Source organism: Pholis gunnellus (assembly GCF_910591455.1).
Source record: "Pholis gunnellus genome assembly, chromosome: 23".
In the NCBI taxonomy this organism is placed as follows: domain Eukaryota; kingdom Metazoa; phylum Chordata; class Actinopteri; order Perciformes; family Pholidae; genus Pholis; species Pholis gunnellus.
In genome coordinates, this window is record NC_136550.1 from 13,254,299 (window position 1) to 13,281,617 (window position 27,319).

Below are 27,319 nucleotides of genomic sequence, written 5' to 3' on the forward strand. Positions count from 1 at the left end.
CCTGTTGATACGGCTTAGTTGTGAAGTCAAGCGAGAGGATGGATTTTTTTCTTTTTTAATGTAACGATATAGGCTCAAGAACAGTGGGCCAATTTGGCACGGAGGCAAGTGAAGCGTGCTGACATGAATTGGAAAATGAATCTTTGATCAATAAGAGGAGAAATCCCCACCACAGAATGTCTGAAGAATGCATGCCTTTACCAAAGCCTTAATAGTGCAAAATACCTGGATTCAAAATATTTTTTCATGCTTCTTTTCTTCTCGCCTTGATACCACGTTATGATAAGGAGCGAGCACTGAGGACCGTGTCATATTTTAATTCTGCATACATTTCCATAATAGACACTTTTGTCTGTAATTTCCATGATCTCAATCTGTCAATCAGCCCTCCCCAGTTATGTGCAGCTCTCTGCGGTGGGAGGACCCGGTCTCTCTAAAAACATTGTTACTCAGCCCCGCAGTGCAAAGCGTTTTCTCTCAGCGGCTCATCAAAGGGCCTCCAGGTGAGTGAGGAAAAGGAAACACACGGCCAACCTCTGACCCGATGCACCGTGGATGAACAATTCAGCCGGTGTGAAGTGGGGAACCACAGCAGCAAAATGGCAGGCTACAGTGATCATTAATAGAATAGATTAGTGCACAAAGTCTCACGCTGTGCACTTACACATTGCCCTCTGGTGGTTACACGTGCACAAACATAACTGAATGGATAACCTCCTCAGCCTAATGAATGCATGTAGGGAGAGATTTGTCTTTTGACAATCAGAGCACAGCTAACTGTTTTATTGTAGTGATATTTTGGATTTGAATGTGACATTAACATTGAAATTAACACAGATTTATACAGTATAGCAGACAACACATTCATCTATTGGCTGAATGACTTACATTTGGTCTTTCCTGAGTTTAGTAATAATATTACTGAAAAGGGAGCTCTGTTATCCTTGGCTTGAGATGGTTTTCCATTATTACTGCACTGGGGACATTTTTTAGATCTGTTTCGACCTCACTCTGACCGTCACTACGGCCTTAATGATGGTCTTCGTTCCTTAAGTAAACAAAGTCATGCCCATGACCCCAGGAGGCGGAGCTTTAAGCATTATAAAAGCGGGGTCGACTTCTGGCTCGTCATCTTTGCATTTCTCGCCTCAGAGACCAGGTAGAGGTAGGAAACTGATCTACTATTGTTGAGTACATTGCCTCATGGTAGGGCTACACTGACCATTGCATCGTTTTCTTTAGTAGCCAGTTGCCAGTTTTGCTATCTGGCTTCACAGTATTTGTGTAAACTTCAGCTTCTTTTAGGTTATCCACTGGTGAAACATAGTGAAATATACTTTCACTATGTTTTCCGCAGTTTGCAGTTGGTGGGGTTTAGTGTTGTCCATGCTAGGCACGTGCACGTACCGGTGAGGGCCGTTTGAGTTGTGTGGGCTTGTTTTCCCTCTACTGTTGTTCACGGGCAGTGGTGTTGTGTTGTGGCCTAATCCTGCTTTGCCGGGGGCATCATGGCTTAGTAATGCTGCTGGTTTTGTTAGTCAGCAATGGACCCCCCGGATGGGCATCGAGAATGCCCCTCATGCTTGAGGATTGCTTATCTGAGGGAGGACGCGGACGATCCTCGCAATGCTGCTTGCGATCTGTCGAGGGAGGAGGGACTCCAAAGAGGCCTGGTCATAAGCGGCTCTCACGACCGTTTGTGTGACCGTTATCATGATTCCTCCCACAAACCAAGCCGTGGTGAGGTGCTTAGAGCTGCTAAATGCCCAGTTCCTGCTTCATCAGCAAAGAGTTGCAGCTCAGACACCCAACATCAGATTCTCACCGCTCTTCAGAGTTTATCTCAGAGGATGGACAGGTTTGAGGCTCGTCGTTCCTCCTAATCGTCATCCCTAACCCCCCCGGCCAGGAATGCCTTCCTTAGCCACGGCCCAAATGCCCCGGATGATGCTGATGTCTTGTCTCTTTTTGCCCCTCACTTTCTGTTTGATAGTGTACATCAATCAGGAGAGGGAAGCCACTGGGGGATCCCCATTCAGACACTGCAGAAGTGGATGAGGAATCTAAAGTGGGGGGGGGGGGGGGAGTTTTTCGCTAATCTTATTAATACTTGAGTACTTATTGTAGCCCCCCATGTCTGACACAGTTCCTTTGGGAGGTGTCTCAGACTAATTCCTAACTCTTCATTCCAGTGGCAGATGATTATGCTTCAATGCTGAGGAGAGCGTGGAATAAAAACATCTCAAAAGCCTCAATTCAATGCAGGCTGTGGATAGTTGGCTAATGCCTGCTATCAAGTGGAAGCTGGACCTGGGAACCTGCTACCAGTGGAACAGGCAATGGCATCATGGACAGCACTAGGGAAAGCTTATGTGTCTACTTATTTGGATAAGGGTTGAAAAAGCTGCCCCAGGAGAGAGTGTGCCAAAACCAACTGGCTGATTTCACGCTCGTTTAAGGCTACAGCACGTGCGGATCAGATTCCAAGGCTCTTATTGATTCTGCTTTGTCAGCTCATTCACAACTGACATGTGAGGTGGGGGAGGCGGCTGTCGTTTTCAAGATATGCTGGACAAGGCTGAGCGCTCTGTTACTGAGGGAAACTGTCCAACACGCTTGCAGCAAGCCATTCCCAGCCTTCAAACAGGGGTTTAGAGCACTTCAAAAACTACAGATACTCTTGACATGTCAGCTACTGGAGGTGGGTCGGTTTGAACCCTCTTCCTCCTCGCAGGCAGAGCGGGAGGAGTTGGTCACCCTTTGTCCAGTTAGGGCGTGGCGTCCCAATGTAACTCGTACTCTAAGGAAGTGTTCTTCTCTGGCTTTTCATCTGCTATGGGAAGGCGAGACTGCGGTTACCGCTTTCTAAGCAGCGTTCGCCACATTGGGCGGTTGATGTCGGTTCCCATGCTTTAGCGGAACAGTGGTTCTCAGTTCCTACGGGGATACGAGCCCACTCAACCAGAAGTGTAGCTACTTCACGGCGGGCTGCGCTGAAGGGAGTTCCTTTGGGAGACATTTGTGCCGCAGCATCGTGGTCTCCACTATTTTACGCTTGCAAAAATGTTACAGAGTTGATGTGACCTGTTCAACACCAGTGAGCACTGCTGTTCTGATGTAGGTTGCCCAGCACGGTTTAGACAATTACATGTATCTGTTCCTCGCGACTGTAGACAACAGACTTGGTGAGATAAATGTCTGAGAAATATATATTTTGAATACCTCTGACAGCCCACAATATTATTATATTCAAGATGTTCTGTATATATCATAAATAGTATCATATATTATTCAAAAAAACAAACGCAAATATGGAGACTTTAGTGAACTGACTAAAGCTTTTGCTGAAATGACTTATTCGACCCCCTAAAGAGCGATTTTCATATCAGTTTACTCATCTAAAGTAAGCTTCTCAGTTGGACACAAAGTATGACGTGGATGTTAATTTTGCCATTTTCAGTGCAGAAAAGTGGCATTTAAGAAACTATTTCTGGGACTAATTAGAACCTTTTCATCTGGGTTCATATTTAACATGGGCTTGCTGATGTGAGAACGAGTTTGTGACCTCTCGAGAATTACCAGCATAAAATTATTTTCTGAGGCTTTACTGAATAAATGTAAGCGCCGACAGCCTTAAGAAATAAAGGTGACACCTCAAATATAGAAATACAAAAACAAGTATGAAAGGACGGCTTCAGCTCACTTTAGTAACGTCATTTCACAGCAGTCATTTTTTAAACATGCAATAACTGATCGTTTTTGCACACTTAGGGCCAGCGACTGATATTGCAGGACTGTGATTTGCACTATTTTCTCAAATCTTATTAAAAAAGAAATTGATCACTTACACAAAACATTAATTGTCTGATCAATCCACAATGAGAATAGGCTGTTGCAGACCTTGGTAGAATCATTGATTACTACATTACTACAGCATAAACGTGAAAAAGATATCTATCTGACACATGACTATGGATTAGTTATGAACATACTGTCCACCAGTGATGGAATGTAACTAAGGACATTTACACTCTCTCTCTCTCTCTCTCTCTCTCTCTCTCTCTCTCTCTCTCTCTCTCTCTCTCTCTCTCTCTCTCTCTCTCTCTCTCTCGGGACACGGCGCCACACTTTGCTTGGGACTCTCTCCCCTCTCATCAAGCCTGTCAGTCACATGGATAACACAGAGAATGGAGAATCAGCAGCGTCAGCGAGGACGTGATGGAGAAACTGCAGCGCCTGACCCTCTACCCTGGCGCAAGTCTCCAAGGCTCTCGTTGCCATGGACACTGTGAATGAAAGTCTGTAAAGCGCAGTGGTGTGTCTCTGCAGTGCCGTCACTCTGAGCACTTAGTGCTTTGTTGTTGTTGTTTTTCCCCTTTTTTATTTGGTCTACTTAAATAAATTAGTCATATGATTAATGTTGAGTGTAATATATTCTGTTTAAATAGAATAAACGGAATAGGACACTTTATGTATTCTATTCAATGAGGGGTGATAAAACTTAATGTCCAGTTTTACGTACTCTTTAATGAATATACCCATATTGAAAATAAAAAGGAGGATGTTGTAATCTATATGAAATATTAAAAGACAAAAAATGTATGCAGATTATAAACAATAAAAAAAAAATACTTGGTGATGAAAACGAGTGTGAGCAGAACAAGCTTTAAACACAACCACAACAAAACCGCATGAAGTTATGGTGAACATTTTTAGCAAACGGTTGCTTATTTACACATCCAACAGACGCAGAGCCATATTAGCATTCATATGGAGCCTTTTCCTGGCCATCTACTGAATATATTTCCAATATTCACTCTGTTCAGTTCTGTTTCAGCCTCAGCTAACTCCTGAGGGAATTATCCAGCTCATAGCAGCTAAATGTTATGTTCACCAGCCAGTTAGGAACTTAGCTGGGTAGCTAACCAGGTAGCTTATAAGGTTTACGGTATGCTAATTGCAGTGCCAACACACAAAGTCTTTTGTTTACAGACAAAGTTAGCACCTAGCTGGTGAATACAGTATATGGAGCATTTAGCAGCTAAAGCGGAACCAAAAGGAGAGAAAATGTTACACTTGTATTTATCAGGCGAACAAAAAAACACAATTTACTAAATGAATGCTAATGTTGCTCTGTGTCTGCTCAATATGCAAATGACCAAAAGTTTACAATGTTGTTCACAATGGCAACTTGATGTTATCATTCAGATAACAAGTCACGTTGTGCCCAAGTGGCCAAAAAGTAATTAAAAAAAACCAAGCAATTCTTTTTTTCTACTTCCTCTCAACTCTTAATAAGCATTTGAAATATTGTAATATAAAAATTCAGCATCCAGCATCCAGTTCAGCATTATATGTATGAACAGACCTGAGCATCAGGTGTTCTAACGTTTGTCTCAGTTCAGTAATCAACTCTGGCTCCCTCTAGTCAGGGCCTTCTATTTCCCCAAAGAGAACTTCCAGTCAATGTTAATGAAGAGTGAGGATGAAGCTCTCTGCATTGCTGCCTTTTCAGTAAAACAACGTATCCTCCAAAGTTTCCCAAAGATGTGATTAAACTTCATTCTAGTCCTGAAGGCGTGAGAAACAAGAGTTTTTTCAGATACTTCACGAAGTTGCAATGATGATAATTGTTTTGGGCACTTTTATCAGTTTCTATCAGATAAAAAGCAATGTATGTACATAGGAGCATGGAGCTGCTGTTCTGCCTCAGGATCCAGACAACCCGCAACAATTGAGCAATCAATGAATACCAAGTTGTAGCAGGAAATACAGCAGAAGAATATCAGGGCGATTGTGAGCTGGGTTATAGAATCTGTGCACTATCGACAACGCAGACTGCTGGACATTTGCATTTTGTGAATGGCTAAATCTGGGTACCAACTTAAAGCTTACAAAAACGATAAGGTGTTTTTGATCTCACCAACCTTGGCATAACACACTAACATAGCAAGTAGAACACTAATTGATACATAGAATAAAGTTATTGGAGTACAAATATTTCATTTACAATAAATTCATTTTGCTAGTTAACACAGACCCTGTTATGTTATTTCCTTTGAGGCCTGTTTGAGAATATGCCAGCCCTCAGTCCAGCCATGGCCTCAGGCTCATTCACAGATGAAAATAAGTCTGATTCGGCTATTCGTGCAGCATTAGTAGGACCTAATGATTTAAATAGGGGCTATTTAAGTTTTTGTCCGGGGAAGTCGTTTTGCCTCATAAAAGAATATTATATATATATAAAAGAGTTGTATAAGGTTCTTTCCCAACGTAAGTCTATGAGAAAATGTCTTTATGGGTCCAATGGCATCATGTGACGGGCCCTAAAACTGTTATTCCACGGTTTGACCTCAAATGTGAAATTTGCTTTAAAGCCAGGCGCTAGCAATTCTGATCTATCAACAATCCCCAAATGATTTTGCAAGAGCAAACAGGGACACTAGCAGTGTTTACCAAACACAGATGTATTTGTGGCGGCCACAGAACAAATGCTTGAAAAAATGGCATTAATGGCATTAATGTAAAAGAGTAAGATGGACCCTTCCTCCTCAGCAATGCGTTGTTCTACTGAATAGGCAGTATTTTGCTGTAGTACAAAACAATACAATAGGCTCACAACTTTAATACCATCATTAATAATGTGTTCTATGCTATACGTTGTAAGAACATTACACCCACAAAGACAACCATCACGCTGCTCTGAACTGCAACTGCCCACATGGCTCATTAGTCACCATCGTTCACAATGGTCAACATTTAAAAGCCATATGACATGAGCTGGCGTACACATTAACGATGACACAGTACATTGTCAAAACAATAAGGTCATTAATTGACAGCTAATAGTCAGTTTAAAGCGGTGCTGGTGGCCAGCGAAGCCTGGGAGCTGCTTCTCGTTCTCGTCTCCACTCTTGTTCCTCAGGTGTGTCTTTGGCCGAAGTAAAGCAGGGAAAAATGTCTAAGAGATACACAACAGTTTGAAGAAGTCCAAAGCATCCTGACATGGCCTGAACAACACAAGTGTCTAACACATCGCACACGGTGTTGACAGGAATTTATTTTTTCTTTCATTCCTTGGATATAGCGCTTTGCTAGGGGAAGTTCAGCAGACATATTGTCGTTACTCCATGTTGGCTAACATGTAGCTTAGCTAGCTAATTCAACCAAAATAATTAGTAAACCAAACTTCTCTCTCTGACAAATGTATATGCACCTGAGTGAGAAGAGTCACACTGCAGCTATTCGACTATTTAAAAGTTGAATATGCTTCTTCATTTTGCAATAAATAGCTAGCCAAAGGCAGAAAGATTTAGTAGTAGTAGTAGAAATAGTAATAGTAGAAGGCTAGTATTAAGAGCGACAGTGTATGAGTAGGGAGGAGGTTGTGGTCATGAATGAGTTAAACTCTCTAACTTTTGACTCCAATGAGAAGTCTATTTTTACAAATAGTCTACTTATTATTTTCTTTGGGACCGTCTTGGTGGAAGCTCGAGCGCCTCCTTGCAGCCTGGTGTAGGCTGGTCAGTGATCTCGATGTGTGGGTAATGGCACCAAATAGTTAACGATGAGACGCTGCAGAGATGAGTTGAAGTGGTCCTCATTATTTTGGAAAGGACTGCAACTCATTTTTTTTTGTGGACATACAGCATATGGACATAACTGTGGGAGTAGAAATGAGGCTCGTGCACGTGCACCCAGGTCCACAATCTGAGAGAAAGACTGCGTATGCATATTTCTGTCTTTCTGCATTGGCCTACACATAGTTTTAGGTGTAAATCTACACAGAGCTTTGTGCATCTAGCCCCTGGACTGATAAGGCACTAACGCAGTGGACATAAGAGTGCACAACAGAGTTCATTCATGTGACTGAATGAGCGGCACAGAAATTGTGTCGCTTCGGAAAAAACACACAAGCGCTGTCCTCACCCTGTCTTCACCTGCCATGTCGCTGTAAAGCAGCAGATCTCACCGCGGACGGCTCCACCCACAGTTACAGTACAGAAATGGAAGCTGCGCACACATATACACAGAGCCATCATGTCCACTGAACCATGGTAGTCTTCATTCCATTTTATGGACCGTAAATGATATGAGAAGATGGTGTAATATGATAATAACAGAATATTTCCTTCCGCTTCTGTGGCAGGATTGAGATGGTTTTAGATTGAATATTAACCGGAGCTGACCACTGGAGGAAAATGCTCACAACTGACCACGGAAAGCAGGACGGAACATGACCAGGGAGATTTTTCTAGCAAGTTTTGTGAGAATAAAGGGATTTGGGTTATTCCAATCCGAAAATAAGTATTTTGACAACTACCAGATGGATTACCATCGTCCATAGAGAATGAATCCTTAATTAAGAGAACTGTTAAGAACTGTTTCTGATTCATATTTGTCGTTAAATTGTTTCTTGGAAAACTCTGCTGATGAAGATCATGAGGCTCCAGAACAGCTACTAAATAGACCTCGTTTTGTTGTTATCGTGTAAAAAACTAAATAAAGACCCAAAGTAATAATTGTGTTAACATATGTGTCATCATGATCACAGAATAATACTTATGTTGAAATCATGAAATAATGACTTGACATGACAAGAAAGGGAGATATTCCATGCATGTCCTCTCCGGGCTTCCACAGCTGACAGTGAGTCCACGAGGTGGATGAAAATGACAATTAACAAATGTCAAAATGACACCAATACAATTAATTAGCCTTACTTGTAAAAAATAAACAATTTCCTTGAAAGTTTTATAGTTCTTGTTGTGGCACCGGATTATTTTGTTCCACCTTTTCCTCTAAGATGTGAATAAAGTCACAAACAATTTAGGAGTGTTACATTTTATTTGGTCTTATCTCTTTTTGAGCTTTTTCCTTTGTTTTTTTGTTTTTTTTCCACAGGTTAAAACCCATTATAATAGTCAAGAGAAATAAAAACATTTTCACATATTGTATACAGAAATAGTCTTCTTGACGCACAACAATAAAAACAGTTGATTAGGCCCAGCCCAGTGCGAGATTTCACAAAAATGCAACAATGACACATTTTCAAAGCCCGACGACTGCGAAACCTCAAACTCGCATGAGCAGAGACAGTTCTGAGAGAGATGTAAAAATGTCTGCCAGGGCAATGCAACAGTTGTGTTATCACATCGCCTAGGCCGTAATAAGACACAGAACAGACATGGAAATGAATCTGGAACAATTACAATAAAAGCAAATAGATACACAGACAGAGAGGAGGTCAACTTTGTCTCCCACTTAAGGGACACAATCCTCATCTCTATCTAGCAGTTGTATGCACATACAAATTCAGTATGGGTGCCTCAAGGAGACATTAGGCTGTGATTTAAGTTTTGGGGTTTTGTTGCAATGTACACGAAGAACCGGATTTCAAGCTCCACCAGGCAATGCTCTTCAATGTTCTGCTACACACAAATGCTGGGGCTTGTAGAGGAATCGTTTTGACGCAGACTTTGGTCGAATTGAAGAACTGGAATGTAAAGTGAACCTGCCTCACGTGAAGCACCCATACACAACATCTTAAATACTCCAGTGAAAACCTATACAATGTGTTGTTCATATGAAGCAAACAGTTCAGTCATCCTAACGTAGACCGCGTCCATGGCCATCTCCAAAGAGAAATAGTTTTGATCCAGTGTGTAAAAAGATGGCCATTTATAAATATCCGCTTTAACCCCCCCCCCCCCCCCCTGCGTATTAAGTTCTGTGAATGTCCTTAGCTGGCTGGTAGGAAGCTGTCAGAAGGAAGAGCCTTTTACAGTACTGTGATGCCGTTAGTGGAAGAGATTTGTCCAGCGAGTCATCGAATTGCCTCTGTGGATCATTTAGAGTTATTCAAGCCAGAGCTTGAGCACCTGAAAGAGACCACCTGCTGTTTAATATCCTCAAGCCTCATTAAAATATAGTAGCCCGAATTATACAGACATATTTATGAAGATATTAATCAAATCACGGACCTGAACCAGGACCATCATACTGCGTATCGCGCTTTTGAACACCAATTTCAGACATTTGGACAACACCTGCTTTCTGCTCACTTCATTTGTAACTTTACACTCGCCTATCATTGTTTTGTCTCGAATAATCATTAATAATAGGTTTGTATTTAGCACTCTTCCCAATTCCTTTCATCGGAATCAGAGCAACGAGCGATCTGCACAGAAGTGGATAAATGCATAGTTTTCCATATTTCAAATTTGGTCAACTTTGATATGGAAAACAATGATGCGAGGCAGGTGGAAAATATTGCTGAAGATGCAATAAATACATCACCAAGCTTCAAGGATGCCAAACAGGTTGTACTCTTAGAAGTAGCTTATGCACCCTGACACGTAGCTTGACATTGTATTATAATATATAATATATAATATAATCACAGTTCTGTCATCTGCAAGCAATGTTGACGACACGACAATAAATCATTAGCTGCCTCTATAATTGAGACACAAGGGCTGTTTACTCGACCAATTGGTTTGCAGCCCATTCAACACTCTAGGAACAGATATTTACAGATTGAACAGCTTCTATTCCAGGAAGATCACAAGGTAATTGAGTGGCAATAGCTCGGCAGAACAATAATCACGACCACGGGGCTGTCGAGTGGAGGGGGGGATGAGTGTGTGGGCCTTGGACTTAATAACCTCATAGATAAAAGCCCCATGTTTATTTTGCTGAAGAAAGCACCAGCCTTAGTCTTTGAAACAAATTGGTGCTTCTTTTGTGGCTCTCATTCATTGGGTTTCTCGTTGTTACAGAAAAAAAAAAAAAGGACAGCAGATGGTGACCTTGGACGCATAGACTGAAAAGAATTAGGAAAAATGTTCACACTTTGAGAGACCGAGCATTAGCTGACGCACCTGCCAACGCCTCTCGCAGACATGGCTTTAGTCCACATCCCTACCGGGATGTGCAATTCCTGTACAGTCCATGGAAGGTCATATTTGATCATTTGGTCTCGGCCCGTTAATGTCAACCAAAGGCCTGGGCAGGTGTTTCACTTAATATGAGCCAGAAATACCAATAATGTGTCTCTGGCGCTGACGGCTGGCTGGGAGACGACCGAAACGAGGCCGATGACCAAGTTAGATTTGTAACCTCCCTTCAATGGAACACAAGCAAGCAATGGCAGCACACGGAAATGGGGTGAAAGCCGCTGGAAATGCCAGGCCGTCTATTTTGTCGTTTCAGAATTTACCCTCCACTGACCCGCCGAGGTAAGATTTCATCGATGAAATAAAATGTGACACGTGTTCAGACGGTGTTTTTCCCTCCGTCCTCCAATTTCCTCAGTCACCGTGAAGGAGAGAAAACATGACTCAACCGGAGCCGCAGCAATTTGGGAAGTACACTCGCCTTCTTCAAAGTCAAACGCTCAAGACGGGTAAGTTCACACGCACACTGTGCTCCGTTACTTTTGATTCATCGGGACAGAACTCAAGCGTTCAAACCAGTCGATGGGATTTAATTTGAGTCAGGGGCTTAATATGGGTAAGTAAAAGAATTAGTATGCATGTAAACATATCCATAAAACCAAATTAAGCTTTAAGTGTGACAGATGGTTGCATTAGGCAATGGGTCCTACTGTTACCCTTCACAAAGCCAGCAAATAGCTACCTATATAATATCATTTTCTCTGGGTAATGGCTCAGATTTCTCAGCTCTGAAATTCTGTAACGCAACCACCGATCACAAGCAGCCTCTCGGCGTGATGAGGGTCACGGCCTTGGGCTCCACCATTGTGCCGTCTCATTAGCTTTTATTCATGTAATGTATTGACCATTTGCCATTCACTGATTAGGGGCAATGGTCTGAGCTTGAACTTTGAATTAAGATCGTCAAATCATGTCTGCTCGGCGCCACTGCGGGGCTGAAAGCGGATCACCGGTGGCCAGATATCGTTCCCTCCTGCAGAGAATTCACTTCCATTGTCCCCTGTCAGTTGGTGCTCTGGGGCGCTGATTTGCAATGACGGATGGGGCGATGCCTGGAAGTGCAGAGCGACACAAACAACTCATCAGTGCTTTCTGTCAGCTCGGGAAGAGGAGTGGCAGCTACGCTTCCTAAATCTGACAGCCAAAACCAAATATCGGACGTCCATGTCCACAAACGACTACTTAAAAAAAATGTGTCCCCCTCAATTCATCAGCTACCAAAACTAGAGTTCTGTCAGATTCGTGTTTTATATGAATACATTTGAAGTACTCCAACATCTTTCTATGCACCGGCAGGAAAGTTTCTCCCCACTTCAAATGAACCACTTCCAGGAGGAAAGCCACTCTGACTATATCTTAATCATACGCAAAAAGCAGCGTGACTCCTGTTACTACGAGTGATATTTCATGATAAATTACTGAATGTGCTCAAGCTAGATGGAGAACGTCAGGCAACACTTCTCAACATCAGGTCTGATGGAAAATTAAAGTCTGGCACCGAGTAAAAATACAGCAAGACGTGAGTGGCAGGTTGAAGTGGATACTTGACACGCACACAGAATTTGTGACAGAAATAATTTGCCAGACGTTTCCATCATCTCAATTTCCTTCGTGTATCACTTCTCCTCACAGAGCTCTGTTGACAATAACAGCCATCCAAGCCTAATGACGATCACAGGATAGCTCTTGTGGCTTTGTGTGGTGACACGGAAGAGACGAGGCAATAACGCATCACTTGTCACGTCGGTAAAATGTTAGTGGTGGTGACAAGAGAGTGAGGGAAGGTATGGAGCACTGCTGACAGAGACACATTCTACATCCAACCTCCGACTTCTGCACAACGGGAAAGACAACGGGCGACTTGTTTGATCGGGTCAGAGGTCAACAAGCGACATAGTGAATTTTTTAGATACTTGCTGTTTGCAGAGAATTGGATGTATTCTTTCATTAGAGGTACGTGTCAGCAAGATGCACCTATGTTTTAAGAGGGAGCCACTAAACTACTAAGTTCTAAGATGGAAACACGGACAACTCCCCGACCGGAAAACGCTGTGGTAGCGACCTGTCAATCACAAGGTACCTTCAGCCTAAAGCATACCCTGCTTTATGGTCTGTTTGACTCTAAATGGAGCATAATTTACTAAATGAACATCATGCTGTATTGAAGAAGACTTGAAACTAGAGATTGAGACCATAAACTCATGTTTACTGAGGTAATAAATCAAGTGGGAAGAAGAGTCGTTTTCTCATATAATTCTATACAATCTGACTTCTTTTTGAGGAGTCGCCCCCTGATGGCCATTAGAAAGAATGCAGGTTGAAGATACTTCTGCATTGGCTTCACTTTTCAGACCAGGAGGTCTCTCCTTGGTCTCAACAATCTCTTTGACCAAAGGCTCTTCAGCCCCATCTTCAACTGGACAATGGAACAGCCATAAACACTTTTGCCTTTACATGTGTGTGGACCTTTGCAAGCACTGCGTCTCTTTGTTGCTGTCGAATATTACTTGGATGTCCAGTAGATGATGAACAGACGCATTAAGGTGCAATAGAAATATTCAATAAAGTTCCCGTTTCAATTTCAAACAAATTCAATTGCCTCTGTAAAATGAGCACTTCCCGGTTAATAAACTCTGTCCTAGAACAAATGCCTTTTTGTATTTTCGCAGACAGAAACCTGGCTGTTGGTGAATTGAATGCTCTGCAGTGTCAGGACAAGACTGCCCTCAAGAAACCGTTCCTGAGAAGGAGGAAGCAAAGGAGTAGGAGTAAGAAGAGAAAATCTCTCGCATCACCTGATGGTGAAGGACGTAGAAACAGGTTTTATCCGGCAGCAGCTGAGTAGCCAGTGGCAACAGAGGAAAAACAGACAGAAAAGTGAGGAAAGATTGCTGAACCCGTCTTTCAAACTTTCTGCATTAAAAAAAAAGGGCACGGCTTAAATCGAGACGTTAGCTGATGCAGGAAGCAACTCAAAATACCTTGCAAGGACGCGGGGCATTCACGTAACGTCGGGGGTATTTAATTAACCAAATATCTGAACGCTTTGTTAATGCTCTCTGCTCTTATCGAGAGGCTAATTATCACTATCAGCCTCCTCTGTTCGTCAGAAGGATTATTAGGCTAATCACAAAGCCTTCCCCTTTGGAGACAAGGTTTTCACTCTTCATCCGAACAAAGCCGATATTGTCCTCCAATGACACGGTGTCAGTGATGAAGCCAATCACTACAGTATTTGTGCCTCGTAATGCTCCAGCAAAGACATGGGTAACAGGGCGACTTTGCACCATGTATATGTGGGTCTCTTTCAGTTGCTTACAAGCTTGACCTACACCAATTATGGCATCACATGCTTGAGGACCAGCTGACTAAATTATTGGATAATAATAATTGGATACTGTCTTTGATGTCCAACCCATTACAGGGGTTATTTCATGAGGAAGTATTTGTTTCTGCAGCCACTTTCCCTCAACCTGCCTCGCGTCGTACATTTCCCAGGATGCTTTATGGAAAAACCCCAGGAGAACGTGCCTGAGTATTTAGTATGTAGAACGATCGGTGATGATAATGATTGTGAACCAAGAGTGAAAGGGCAAGTTGTTGCTCCAGTGCCTTCCGGTCCGTTGAGACTGCTGATGGTGGAAAAATGTATTTTTCCAGCTTCTCCACAATTAATTTCTTTCTGTGTTATTGTTCAATGTTGAACTTCTCTGCTGTATCTATTCTGGAAGTATCATGACATGACATCATTCACAGGAAACTACAGGATCTTCATAGCGATGTTAAAATGGTTTAGGATGGATTTTTAACACAAAAGAAAACTGGGAGGGACGAGAGTTTAGGAGCCCTGCTACTCTAGTCTCGCAAAGCCAAGCCTACATCTCCCAAGCTCAAGGTTTGATTGAGCCGGACTAGGCAGGTGAGTAATCAGTGAATGTTTTGATGCACCAACGCTTAGACCGTTAGCTTAGCTTAGAACAAAGACATGAAACAGGGGGAAACAGCTAGCCTGGCTCTGTTGAAAACATATAATAAAATCCACCTCTCAAACTCACTAATCAACAAGTTATATCTTTTATGTTTAATCTGTGCAACAACAAAAAAACAAAGTTTAAAACACTACGAAGTTGTGGTTTTCTTTTCTATTTCTTGGCTGGAAGCAGTGACTTCTTAATGTTGCCTGTCAACTTTCTGGTGACAACAAAAGTCCAGAAAGCCACTGCTATTAAACAAACATGTGATTTATTAATAAGAGAGGAGCTTCAAGGTGGATTTATAGTTAGTCAGGCTAGCTGCTTCCGCTTGCTCCTTGCTATAAGTGAGGTATCGATCTTTTCATCTCACTCTGGACAAGTGTATTCCCCAAAATGGCAAACTATTCCTTTATGACTTTACAAGGGGGAAATGTAGCACGGGTTTGAACGTTTCGTGGATCATTTTGGGAGTAATTTAACATTTCCAGAACAACCACAAAGGCTTCCCTAGTTCAAGAATTGGAAGAGGGAACCAATGACGGCTGTGGAAGCGCTCGTCCAATCAAGTCAAGGAGAGAAATGTCAATCATGTGGTCTAAGACATTTGACTGGCTTTGCGAGGCTACTACTACTCTGGTGGACTGTACAAATAAATAAAGTATTCAGTGAAGCTTCCATACAGACGTATTGTGGTATTTGCAAATACTTGAAAGTATTTGGTTGAACCTTCATACAGCATCAGATGGGTTGTGATAAGTCAGCCTGGATGATATTAAAGTAGATAACCACAGAAAAGTATATTACAAGTTAAGTTTAAATCTCTGTGACTGTCTCAACTTTCTCTGTACTGTCCAGTGTGGCAGACCACACCCATCTGGCACTGGTAAAAACAATGTATTTGCAACCACCCTTTGTCCCAGTTCTGACACTGTCACAGTGGCATTCTTTGGCATATGAAGGGAATGCAGAGGAGGAGCCCCCCCCCCGGTCCTGTTTCCTGTACTGTGTCGCCCGCCAGCCAAAAGAATCTGTCCAATTCTTGGTATTTCAAGGGGAAGGTGATTGGAATTTTATCTGCTTCCAAGTGGAATGTCTAGGTCATGGATTTGTCTTGGATTTCATGAGTGGCCTGGAATATCCAGTGCTTTCTCCCATAATGCAACAGGTAGATACTATTTTTTTTTAAACAGTAAGCTTTCCTTGAACAATGAGTCTAGACATACATGCACACACGCACGCACACGCAGAAGGCATTTTCCTCCACAGCAATGCTAAGCTGATTTGCAAATTTAAGCCAAATTCATAGCATTTTCCCTACGCACCAGAATAACCATTCAAGAAATCTTGAAAAGATATATGCTAAAAGAACACTTCAGAAAGTACGGCACTCCAATTTCCCATTGTCCTGAATGCTTTCAGTTTGCAGAGAGGTAGAGGCAGATGAAGCTGTGCAAGTCGCCTTATCCACCTCTGCATTGTCACAATGCTTCAAAGGCAGGGGGGAGATGAAAGCAGGTGATACGGGGAGGCTGATAGAATCTGAAGATGGGACGAGTGATCTGTGTTCTGCTCCTTCAAAGGGATAGAGAAACCAAGATAGAGAGGAGGGAATGAAATGGGCACCAGCTTTTGGTTGAAAGGCAGCTATCCCACCATCCAATGTACCACCTTTCACTGGCTTTCCGGTTTTCCGAAGCAGCAGGCTCGCGTATAAAGGACCCGCAATGATTGGGGCTCCCATTGGGGAAACTTCCCTCAGTGGGTTAAGTAATGGCTGTACTTTTCTTTTTTTTTTAAAGATTCAAAATCCTTGCTAAGCAGTAAAAAGGGTCCTGGACTGTGTTGCCATCACAAAACCACGGCCTTGCCACAGGCACAGGTTTAGAACCTATCGTCTCTGAGTTGCGTTGGGGACTTGAAGGGCTTGAGCCCCAGTGTCTTGCGGGGGTGAGCCCTCTCTTTGGTGCCATCCAGGGGCTTGCTGCAGGCTGCCCAGCCCAGGTCGATGAGGGGCGAGTCGGCCGTGTTGAGGGGCGCTCTGCGTAACGAGGGCAGCGTGGGTGAGCCGTTAGCGGAGCACGGGGCAGAACGGGAGGTGGGGAAGGGCGCCGAGAAGGGATCGAAGGGGGAAGCCGTGTCAGAGCCGCTCGAGGGGTCAGCCTTGAGGGCGAATGGGTCGCAGTCCGGTGAGGGGAAGGGGTCACAGTTGGTGAAAGGGTTGGTAGGGGAGGGTTGGTAGCCCAGAGGGTTTCTGTCCAAGCGGTGTGAGCTGCGGCCACCAGCTGAGTTCACGCCACCTGCCGAGATGAAGCTCCAGGGGTCAATGCGGGGGCGAATGGGGGACGGGCGGGGCCGGGGGATAACGGTGACCTCCAGGCGGCGGGTTTTGGGGCTCCAGAGGGCAGGGTTAGGGTGGAGAGACAAGGACACTGAAGGCTTGTCATCAGAGTCCTGTGTGTCTTGGCACAAGGGCAGGTCCAAAACTGGAAGGAAGAGAGAGATAAAACGTTAAAGAAGCACTTCAGCCATTTAGTATTTCACTTTAAAAATTTGCAAGAAAAAAACGTCAAATGGAACAAGGACAAGATATATCATGACTTTTAGGCCCTAGTATGAGTCAAGCTTTAAAATGCTGGTAACTACATTTCCCATAATGCAACTCAAGATAATCTTTCATTAGACCATCCCTGCCTGTTAAATCCCCTCTTTCAAACTCCCCCAGTTTATAACAATGGTTTTCTGTGAAATACTTCATAAAATATCGGGGTTCATTTTCTTGGATTTCTCCTCCAGAGCCACAGAGGACATTAAATAAGGCCGAGTGGTACAACAACTAAACTGACCTTTATGTCAAAAATCCTTGAGGCACCGCTTTTAACAAAGACACAATTTCACAGAAAGGCTGCATAGCCAACATATTGAACGTCCTCATCGTCCTCTACTTCACTTTCTTGCTTGAGGAGGCTTTAATTGTTAATCTGTAAATTAGATTAACTCTCACGCCGCTGTGGTGTTGCCCTGCTGATCTTTCATGCGCTCCTCTCCAATCGGAAATTTGCATTTGCTTTCTAGTATTCTGCTGAACACACAAACCTGCGAGATGATATTGATTCAAACAGAAACACGAAAGTGGCACATTATTGTTGCAAAAAGGAATGGAACAGTCACCAGCACAGAACGTTGATGCAATTAGTCTAAATTAAGAATAACATGGCGCTGTGCAACTAGTTGACAGAGCTGCAACAGCAAGTGTAAATTAGCACTGACAAGAACATTAAACTCTGAATGAATCAGCTTGAGTGAACATTTGCTATTTCCAAATGCGATGTGTCTGCCAAATGGCATTATTTACATCAACAGCAGCTCTGCGGCTAAGCTATTCAGCTGACAAGAAAGAGCAATCAGGAGTCACATGAGAGCGCACGAAAAGCGCCCGTGAAGGAATCCTCTCTCCTTCAAGCACACGTTCACCGCCAGCAACCGCGTGGCAGCCTGTCCGTGCATCCGAGTCATTACAGTCAATAAACATAATAAGATGTTTAGCTAAAACACCCCCAGGGAGGCCCGAACACCCCACTTTTCAGGGGGGGGGGGGGGGGGGGGGGGGGGGGCACAGCCAAGGCTTGGTGAGTCAAACGGAGCAGATATAGTGTGTGGAACGTTACCAGAGGGCACTCTTAAAGCCCTCGTAAAGCCCACTCGCTCTTAAAACAACCAATACCCACGCCTCCGTCGTTACGGCTCTAAACTGTGTCGGTGCTTCTAAGAAATGCATATTAGTCTCTGGGAAAGACATGTGAATGTGCCGTACAGTCAGATGAACACGGTACACAGATCATCTCTGCTAGCATGACACTTACATGAATTCAAACAAAAGTATAAACATGCCCTTCAGGAACTGAACATCTATTTCTCATGTCATTTCAGGGAGGGAATAAATGCTAATCCCTCTTGAATGTGATCTTATGGCGTGTGTCATGTATGCATCCTTTACACATGGCATTCAAGCACACATTCGACATGCCTCCATGTGAACATGTGCTGGATCTAGAGTGTAATAGTGTATAGTGTTATCCACCCATAGGCACTGACAGCTCCAGTCAAACTATCTGGCCAGAGAGAGAGAGTCGACACCGTGGGGGCGGGGAAGTCAATAATAGATTATTAGCAATTTTGAATCCGGCACTTTCTGTCTGCATGACCTCAGCTGTGCCCCCGGATGTTTTGCATTCATCTCCAACTTTGCAATAAAAGAAAACCGTGGCTTATAAGAGGCAAAAACAAAAGAAGATTGGATGCTAGCTTTGCTTAGCAAGTATTAGCAGTGAAGTATGGGGGGGGGGGGCAGCTGGTACCTGAGATATGCAAATTACTGAAGACGAGCTTTGATGTAAATGAAAAGGCTTGTGCCGCATTGAAGCCTCCCTTGTGCCAAAAAGCATCTTGCTAAAAAATAAAAGTTACAATAATAATTCTGCAACAACTGTGAAGGGAACATTGTCATGCTGAAAAGGTACATTATTCAAGGTTGGATCTTATTTCAGTGGGGGGGCTCCTGAAAACATGCTTAGTGCTCTCAAGGAAATGCAGATAAATAATGGAAATAGATGAAAAACCAAATCATGGATCCAATTTCAATTTGGAGAGGAGACTGTAATTTAAAGGGACAACCCAGTGATTTAGTATTGCACTTTCATAAAGTTGGGAGGCTTGCAAAAGACAAATAATAATAAAAATAAAATGGTCAAAGCAGCAGAAGCCGAGATATCCAATGTTTAACCTCTATGTATAAGCCATGCTCCCAAAACACTTCCTACACTTCCCACAATGCAACTTGATAGAATTTTTTGTTACACCCTTTCTGGTGAAAACACAGACGTGTTCAAAGTCCACACCCCCCAGTGAGTAATGCAGGCTATCTTTTAAAAATGTGTGAATTAAGTGACATTGACTTGTTGGGGTGTGTCAGACTGACCTAGCTGAGAGGCGTGCAGGCCTTGGCTGGACCTCCTCCTCCTGTCAGCTTTGTGCTCCCAGGCCTCACAGGCCAGCTCCCCGTTAGTCGAATGGGAACTTGGGGTCCATTCCCCAGGGCTGGCCTTACCGTGCTTCAGGGGGGTCCTGGGGCAATGCGGACTGTGCGGCATCCGGTAGATGCTCCTCTCGCGGGGGTTCGGCGGAGGCGGTGTCAGGGGCAAGGGCTTCAGTTCTTGGTACTGCAGAGCTAAATCCAAAAGTGGTCTGGGGAGGAGCTCGGAGCGGGACAAGGTGATGAGATCGTCCACCACAGGGGGGTCTGAAATGAGGGGCATAGGGGCGGAGATCTCTGGTTCGGAGGGGGTGCGGCTCTCTAGGGATGAGGGGTTAGTTCGAGGGGGCACCCTTGGAAAAATATCCAGGCAGCGACCTAGTCCTATGGAGGCCAAGAGGGAGCCACCGCCCAGCAGGGCCTGGTGGGTGCTCTTAACGAGGCCACCGAGGGATCTCCTCTCCGGCCTGGGGGAGCCAGCCGGGGAGGAACACCCTTCCTCGCTGGCCGAGTCTCGCTGAGGTAGAGGAAGCCGCAGGCTGTCCTTCACTGAGGAGCCTGCAGAGAGAGAAAAACGATGTTTTTTTAAGTTTTAAAGAGACAGAGAAGGAGAAAGAGACAAGCCATTTATTATTAATTTAGCTCTTATGCATAATTCACAGTCATGACAGTGTGAGTTGAAACAGTGGCTAATGGAAGATCTGCGGCTGGCGGTTAAGCCGGTGATGGAGGGTGTCAGATACCGTTCTGAGGCGGGGGAGGGGTTGGCCTGTACTCCTCAAAGTCATCCTTGGATTCCCCCCTCACATTGCTGTCTGACTCCAGGAGCTTGGCCCTCATCGACAGACTGAAAGCGCCAAGAAATGTAAAAATATTCAAGCATGGTAATGAATGATGTTGAGCGTGATCAAATCCTACATTTTTCAAATGTTTACTTGTAAAAGTAAAGGGCTGCTGTACCTGCTTTCCTGGGGACTAAGGCGCAGGACTTTTGGGCTTTTGGGACTTTTGGGGCTCTGGGGCCTCCAGTGGGGGCACACCCTCAGGTCTCCATTGGCTTGTTTATGAGAAGGGGCCTCTAGGGGCCAGACCCCGCTCAGACCAAATGTCCTGCTGTTGTCACTGGGACTAACTGCAGGAGAAAAAGGGAGAAAAGGAAAGATACAAATTAATATCAGCGTGCATGTGATCAGTATGCATGCTACTTAGCTGTATCCTAATGAGGTGTGCATTTTTAAAAGGCAGGTTTCCCCAATAAATCGACGCAGCTCTGCAATCATCTCCCAACACAATGTCCTTTAATTGACTCCTCGACGGCTAGAACTCATGTGACTTCAATGCACTTTTTTTTCCGCTCATATTTCTGCACAGCTTAAGTCCTGACTGACTCCTAAACAGTGTGAAGATTACCTCATCATATGGGTACAGCATAACTGGTAACCTCCAAAGAGGTTCACAGACAGAAAGTGTGAGAAGAAGGAGCCAAAATCCTCCCGGGAAATGATGGGAGAGGAGGTGCAGGTTGCTAATAAAAAGTTGGGATTGCAACTGCCTTTCACACGCTTCACACAGGCGCTGGCGCCGCATCTCAGCTCGCCACTCTGCCCCCCGCAAACTTGGCTCGCGCTGCTAACGCGAAGTGTGTGAGCTCTGCGTGAACATTCACTCGCACACAGCGGGGAACAGTGTGTGCTCAACTTCCTGCCGTGACGTATAAACCCCATCACACCCTTCCGAAGGCCTTACGCAGCCTGCGCAACATAACAGCTGGCATGTTAGTCCAAAGAAGAGACAAAAGCGGAAAATATACCGCAGGTACCAGGGAGGAAAACTTTGAACCGAGGGTTTTGTTTCACTTAGTTTTGGCGCTTCCCTCATTCATGTCATTTCATTTCAGCTTCAGATTTGGGGAAAGGTAAATATGCTCTCTAAATGTGGTATTATTTTCTTTGGCCTGTCTACTACACTGGGGACCTGGCTGATGCACTCTTATGTTTTCAAAGCAAGCACTGAGGTCGGGTGATAGTGACAGCATTGCAATTTCATCAAGATCTTTCCCAGCGTGTACCTCTTCTTCAAACACGTGGTGATATTAAGTCTGCATGTGGTGGAATATATTTTGCTCGTCACTGTGAGATCTTGAGCCAGGCTAAAGGCGGTTTATATGTCACTTTGTTAAGCCTCCACATGTTCTCAGGGGAGAAAGTAACCATTTTGATTCTCAATATGTGGTCAGCCTATTCAAACGTTCAGGCATTTTTCTGGAGAAAATAGCTGCTGGCGGGGTGCATTGAGACTGGCAGTTAGCAATTCTCAATAGTCATTAGCTCTGTAGGTAGCTCCAAAATCACTTAAGTTATTACCACTCATCCAGAGGAGGATATTAATGTCTGTACCAAAGTTTGCTACAATCCCTCAGGTGAAAATGGAGCTATTTCCCTGGATGAGTGAAGATTTCTTTAACCTGACCTAGAGGAAAATTCGGGGGCATCAGCAACTCTTTATGATTCATCCCCTTAGAACCGTGGATGTTTGTACCAAATTCCATCCCAATCTATTGAAGAATTGTTGAGGTACCGACTGACCGACCAACACCACCATCCTTCATCCCTAAAAAGGTTAGCATTTTATATCATCAGACAAACAGAGAAAAGATGAATAGGACCAAGAGAAAAGCTCAAGAACCAAAACTAATCCGGCTTCCAACAGATAGACAAAAATAACGAGGATAGCGATATCTATAAGCTGCCAGCACATCTGCCAGCATACTGACATGCTAAGAATGCTAACTGCTACAATCCCAGAGTTCAAAAAAGTCCCTGAAAAATATAGGACGATTTCATTTTCTTGTGATCTCTATTCGGCAGAACACGGCACAACAAGAGACGCTACTTCTGAGACGATCATTCTGTGGGTTTCATTGTTGCCCTCCTGTACTCATTTGAATTAACAGAACAAAAATCCTGTTGAATGGAACTCTGTAGACTAATGCAAATCAATTTGGCAGTTCTCTAGACAAATAAGTCAGGGAGGCCCGAGCAATATATCACTGCTTGCGACTGCGAGGGCAAGCATAAATACCCACTAAACACATTTTAATGACAGACACACTCATGGCTTAGTGGTAGCCATTAAGGAAAGTCATTAGCGAGTAAAGAAAATCAGCCCTTGATTTGATGAATAAAAGAAGCTGGCAGATGTTTTAGATTTACTAACCACTTTTACAAATAAATGTTTCACTCCAATTTGTGCTTTTATGTCAACCCCCTTTGGGTAATTGTTTCGAGAGAAAGAAATCCCTTTCACTGCCTATTGCTACACCACAAATTTCCTCTTGGGTTTTGTTAAGACGCCCTGTGACCCACTGGCTACAATTTCCCTCTGAAGGGAAACGATCTCGGGCCGTTTGTCCGGGAGCCTGACAAGCAGAAGAGTATTGTAAATCTCTGCCGCTGCTGCAACCCTTCTCAACCTCCTTCTACTGGAGCAATGAATTCCTCCCTGCGTATTTTTAATTCAGTAAACCGCACTGTAGCCACTACATGCATATAAAACTGTAGACTCTTTCCGCCTGGAAAATACAGCTCAATGGCTCCCCCCGCTGCAGCAATGAGAACACTGCACGCAAGGGAAGGGAGGGGGGGGGCAGCAGAGCAGTGCTGCAGTGGGGAAAAAAGCTGCTGCCACTGGGAGGAAGTCAGATAATATTTGGACAGTGGAAAAGGGAAAAGGGTGTGTGTGAGAGAGAGTGAGAGAGAAAGCAGTAAACAAGGGAGGGGGAGAGAGAGGGAGCCAACAGGGAAACACGGGAAGACAAAAAAGACGAGTGGGTGGTTGAGAGCACATGAAAGGAGAGAATTTGGAAACTGAGAGAAGTAATGTTGCAACAGAGTCTGTGTGCTCCCACATTCTTCGGTTTTACGAATGTCTCTGGAAGCACACACAAACATGTGCACCTGTGTGTTTATCCAAAAGGGAGGAAATATCCCCGCACTCACGTTGGATGGCACGGAAACGTGGGCCGAAGGAGGGCGAGGAGCCCGAGCCCAAATCAGGAGAGTTCCGCCTCTTCTCCAGGCCCGGGGAAGCCTGCACCGTAATCTTGTGGATGAAATCTGCAACAAACAAACACATGCGGGCGGATGTTAGACCACCTGGACGGCACACGCCAACACAGAATACACGCAGGAATTTGGGTTTCGTGCTCTACTTTACATTCGTACATTCTGGACTTGTTAGGTTGCAACACTTTTTTTAAGCTTCCTTATTTCTCTAGAACAGCCTGTGGTGACTTTTATGGTGGTGGAGATTCAGTTGAATACATGTTCTCAGCTGGGTAACATGTGCTGTTTCTTTAGGTAAACCTTAGCCGTCTAAGCAGATTTCAGTAGCCTGTTATGTATGTATGTATGGGTGAGAACTGGCCGTCTTCTACCTAGCAAGTACTAACTTAGTTGTGACTAACAGCATGCTACTGCTACTACTAGCTAACACTGCTAATAACAAGCTACAGGGCCCAGTAGGTGGGAGGAAGGAAACTTTGAAATGACTAATCAACATGAGTGATCATTTTCTGAAGAGCAGTTAGCCACGAGCAGTAACTACTAGCATGTAGCAGCAGCAGCAAGCTAGCACTTACTGAGAGGAGCAAGCAACACTGCTAATAATGAGCTTCACTGCTTGGTGTATACCAGGAGGGAAGTCTAATCTAATACATTATTAATTCAATTGGTAATTCATGCCCTCAAATTGTGAACAATTACCTCTGATGAATGTGCTCTCAATGTATCAATTTTCTTCCCTCAATCTGTAATTTGTACTCAGAAATAAGGTAATAGGTAACTCCTTCCCTTTTAATCAATGATTGGTGCCCTTGAATGTGAATCCAATCACATTTTTTCAATTACTTATTGACTTCTATTTAAAGGATATCAAAGGACTCAGTGTCGTTTTCACTTGCAGAAACCTAAAGTTGTATTAAATGCGGAGGTCTAACAAATGAAACAAAGGAGATATCACTATTAATTTGAGGTAATTAATTAATTATGGGGTTTGACATCGAAATTGATTGCACAAATTATAAATTCAAGGAGAGAAATTCATTAACTGGCGCACGTGAATTAGTCAGTTGAGGTAATAAAACGTAAAGTGTAATTTGCTAAATTAACTCGTAGCATTAGCTACCAGCATTAGCTAATACTTGCTGGTTGCCATAGTGAAATGGTGTCGATAAACTAGCTTGCTGGCTAGCTGGCAAAAGAAGCTAATATTGATGCAACTGCAAAGCCTCACTTTCTAGTCTTTTATCACAGCATTGAGAAAAAGTGCAAGAGCAACACGCGATGAAGAAAAAAGTCAATAATAATATTGGTGGAGAGAGGAAGCGACAAAAGGGAGTCAGACAGATATAGTTAGGAGAATAAAAACAGAGACTAGGGAGCTGGAGGGGAAAGACAGAGAGAGAACGGGTGAGGGAGGGATACCTAAAAGGAAAGAGGGGGAGAGAGAGAGCGAGAAAGTTGAGCGAGGCCAGCCAGCAGTGTATCCATAGACAGGAAGTAACAAGGCGTGGTTGGCTCACGCTCCCCTCTCATCAACCCCCCCCCCCCCCCCACACACACACACACACACACTACCACATCACCGCCCTGCTGCTGCTGGGAAAGGCCTAACCACAACACACACACACACACACACACACACACACACACACACACACACACACACACACACACACACACACACACACACACACACACACACACACACACACACACACACACACAATGTATTTATGCATATTTGCACTGCCTAAAATACACTCACACACGCATTGAATCACGCTGGATGTGAACTGCAGCAGGCTGTGTGACTTTATGATAGTAGAGGATGGGTATTAAACAGGAGTGTGTTGGTCAGTGTAAACCTGAGATCCACCTTTAGTCACCTAAATGCCTAATGATTTTTCTGACATTGTTCTCAGGGCAAGGGAACATTTTGAGGTTTTCAAAATTGGAATTGGAAGCAGCAGACTTTTCAAAACAAATAAAAAAATCAGCCTTTAAACCTACACAAGTCCTGTCCTGATAGGAACCTTCAGCAAAGCCGAGCTACAAAATTACAGTTGCAGCACAAACTCTCTCCCTCGCTTCCTCCTCGCTGCTCTCTCGTATTTTTTTTTGCCTGTTGTTGTTTTTGCTGCTTCTTGAGACTGAGCCAGTAATGGCCCTTGAAATGGAATTTCTCGTCAAGACCGCTGGCTGACACAATCTGGATAGCAGTTGGATTTGTGACAGAACAACTCAAAATACAGTTCAAACAAACAAAACACACACACACACAAACATACCTTGAGGCATGCTGATCTTCTCGCCATTCTTGCACTTCAGCTTGTGCTTCTTGAAGGTGCCCTTCCTCTTCTTGACGTTGGGTTTCTCCAGGTTCTGGTTCTGGTTCAGGTGGAGGATGAGGAGGCTGAGCTCGCGCTCGAACACGTCCTGCTCCCACTGGGCCAGCTGCTGCTCGCGCTGCTGCAGGAACTCTTCGTGGGACTTCTGCTCCAGGGCCGCTCGCTTCAGCTCCTCCTCACGGCATCGCAGCTCCTGATGGCGGAGGAGGGACAGGCGGATGAAAGAGATGAGGAGGTGTTTTGAATCGGAGCAGGTGCCGAATCGTGTGTGACTGAGGTTTGCTGTGTGAAATGAGCCGCTGAGGGTTGGTTGCAATGAAATCTTTTGGAATTAATGGCAAGAGGACTCACAACTTGACAACTTGACATTTTATTCAATGTTCCACAGATTTGTGTTTGAAGGTGTTGGCACAAATTAAAAAGTTGCAGTGTATGTAGGGGCCTCTACTTTTTTAAAAATAAAATCAAACTTTCTGTGATGAGCTGTTTTTGTTTCTTTGTGTGAGGGTAGCAAGAATAGCTGATATTTGTATCTATAACAATATCTTGGCTTGCTATACCTTTTAAAGGTACAGTGTGTAGGACTTGGTAGCATCTAGCGGTTAAGAGTCAAATAGACCATAAACCAGGGTATGCTTTAGGGCGGGGCTACCTTGTGATTGACGGGTCGCTACCAGAGCGTTGTCCAGCATGGGAGTAGTCCATGTTTTCGTCTTCCAACTTTAATCCTTTCACAGTATTTTTGCAGTTCATGAAAGTTAATTGTAACATTTTGTTCACCTAGGGTTCAATTGTACTTCATCGAGTCACTTCTGGATGCAAAAAAACAAGATGGCGACAGCCAAAATACCGAACTCCAAGTTTCAAAATGGTACTCCACAAACCAATGGGTGACCGCTCTGTGACTACGTCCACTTCTTCTATAACGTATACGATTGTTACCACAGTT

General features: G+C 44.0%; 1 protein-coding gene across 1 annotated transcript in view; it reads right to left on the bottom strand.

Moving 5' to 3' along the window:
• Positions 1 to 8,834: 8,834 nt before the first annotated feature.
• LOC306714618 (mitogen-activated protein kinase kinase kinase 11) overlaps positions 8,835 to 27,319 on the bottom strand; it is a 39,273-nt gene continuing 20,788 nt past the window's right edge. Inside the window, exons 5-10 of the mRNA XM_079184671.1 lie at positions 26,311 to 26,563; positions 23,960 to 24,076; positions 20,922 to 21,093; positions 20,705 to 20,808; positions 19,908 to 20,519; positions 8,835 to 17,415 (exon numbers count right to left, since the gene is read on the bottom strand). Of these exons, the coding sequence (XP_079040797.1) occupies positions 16,814 to 17,415; positions 19,908 to 20,519; positions 20,705 to 20,808; positions 20,922 to 21,093; positions 23,960 to 24,076; positions 26,311 to 26,563 (1,860 nt within the window). The 3' untranslated portion in view covers positions 8,835 to 16,813. The remainder of the gene's footprint in view (positions 17,416 to 19,907; positions 20,520 to 20,704; positions 20,809 to 20,921; positions 21,094 to 23,959; positions 24,077 to 26,310; positions 26,564 to 27,319) is intronic.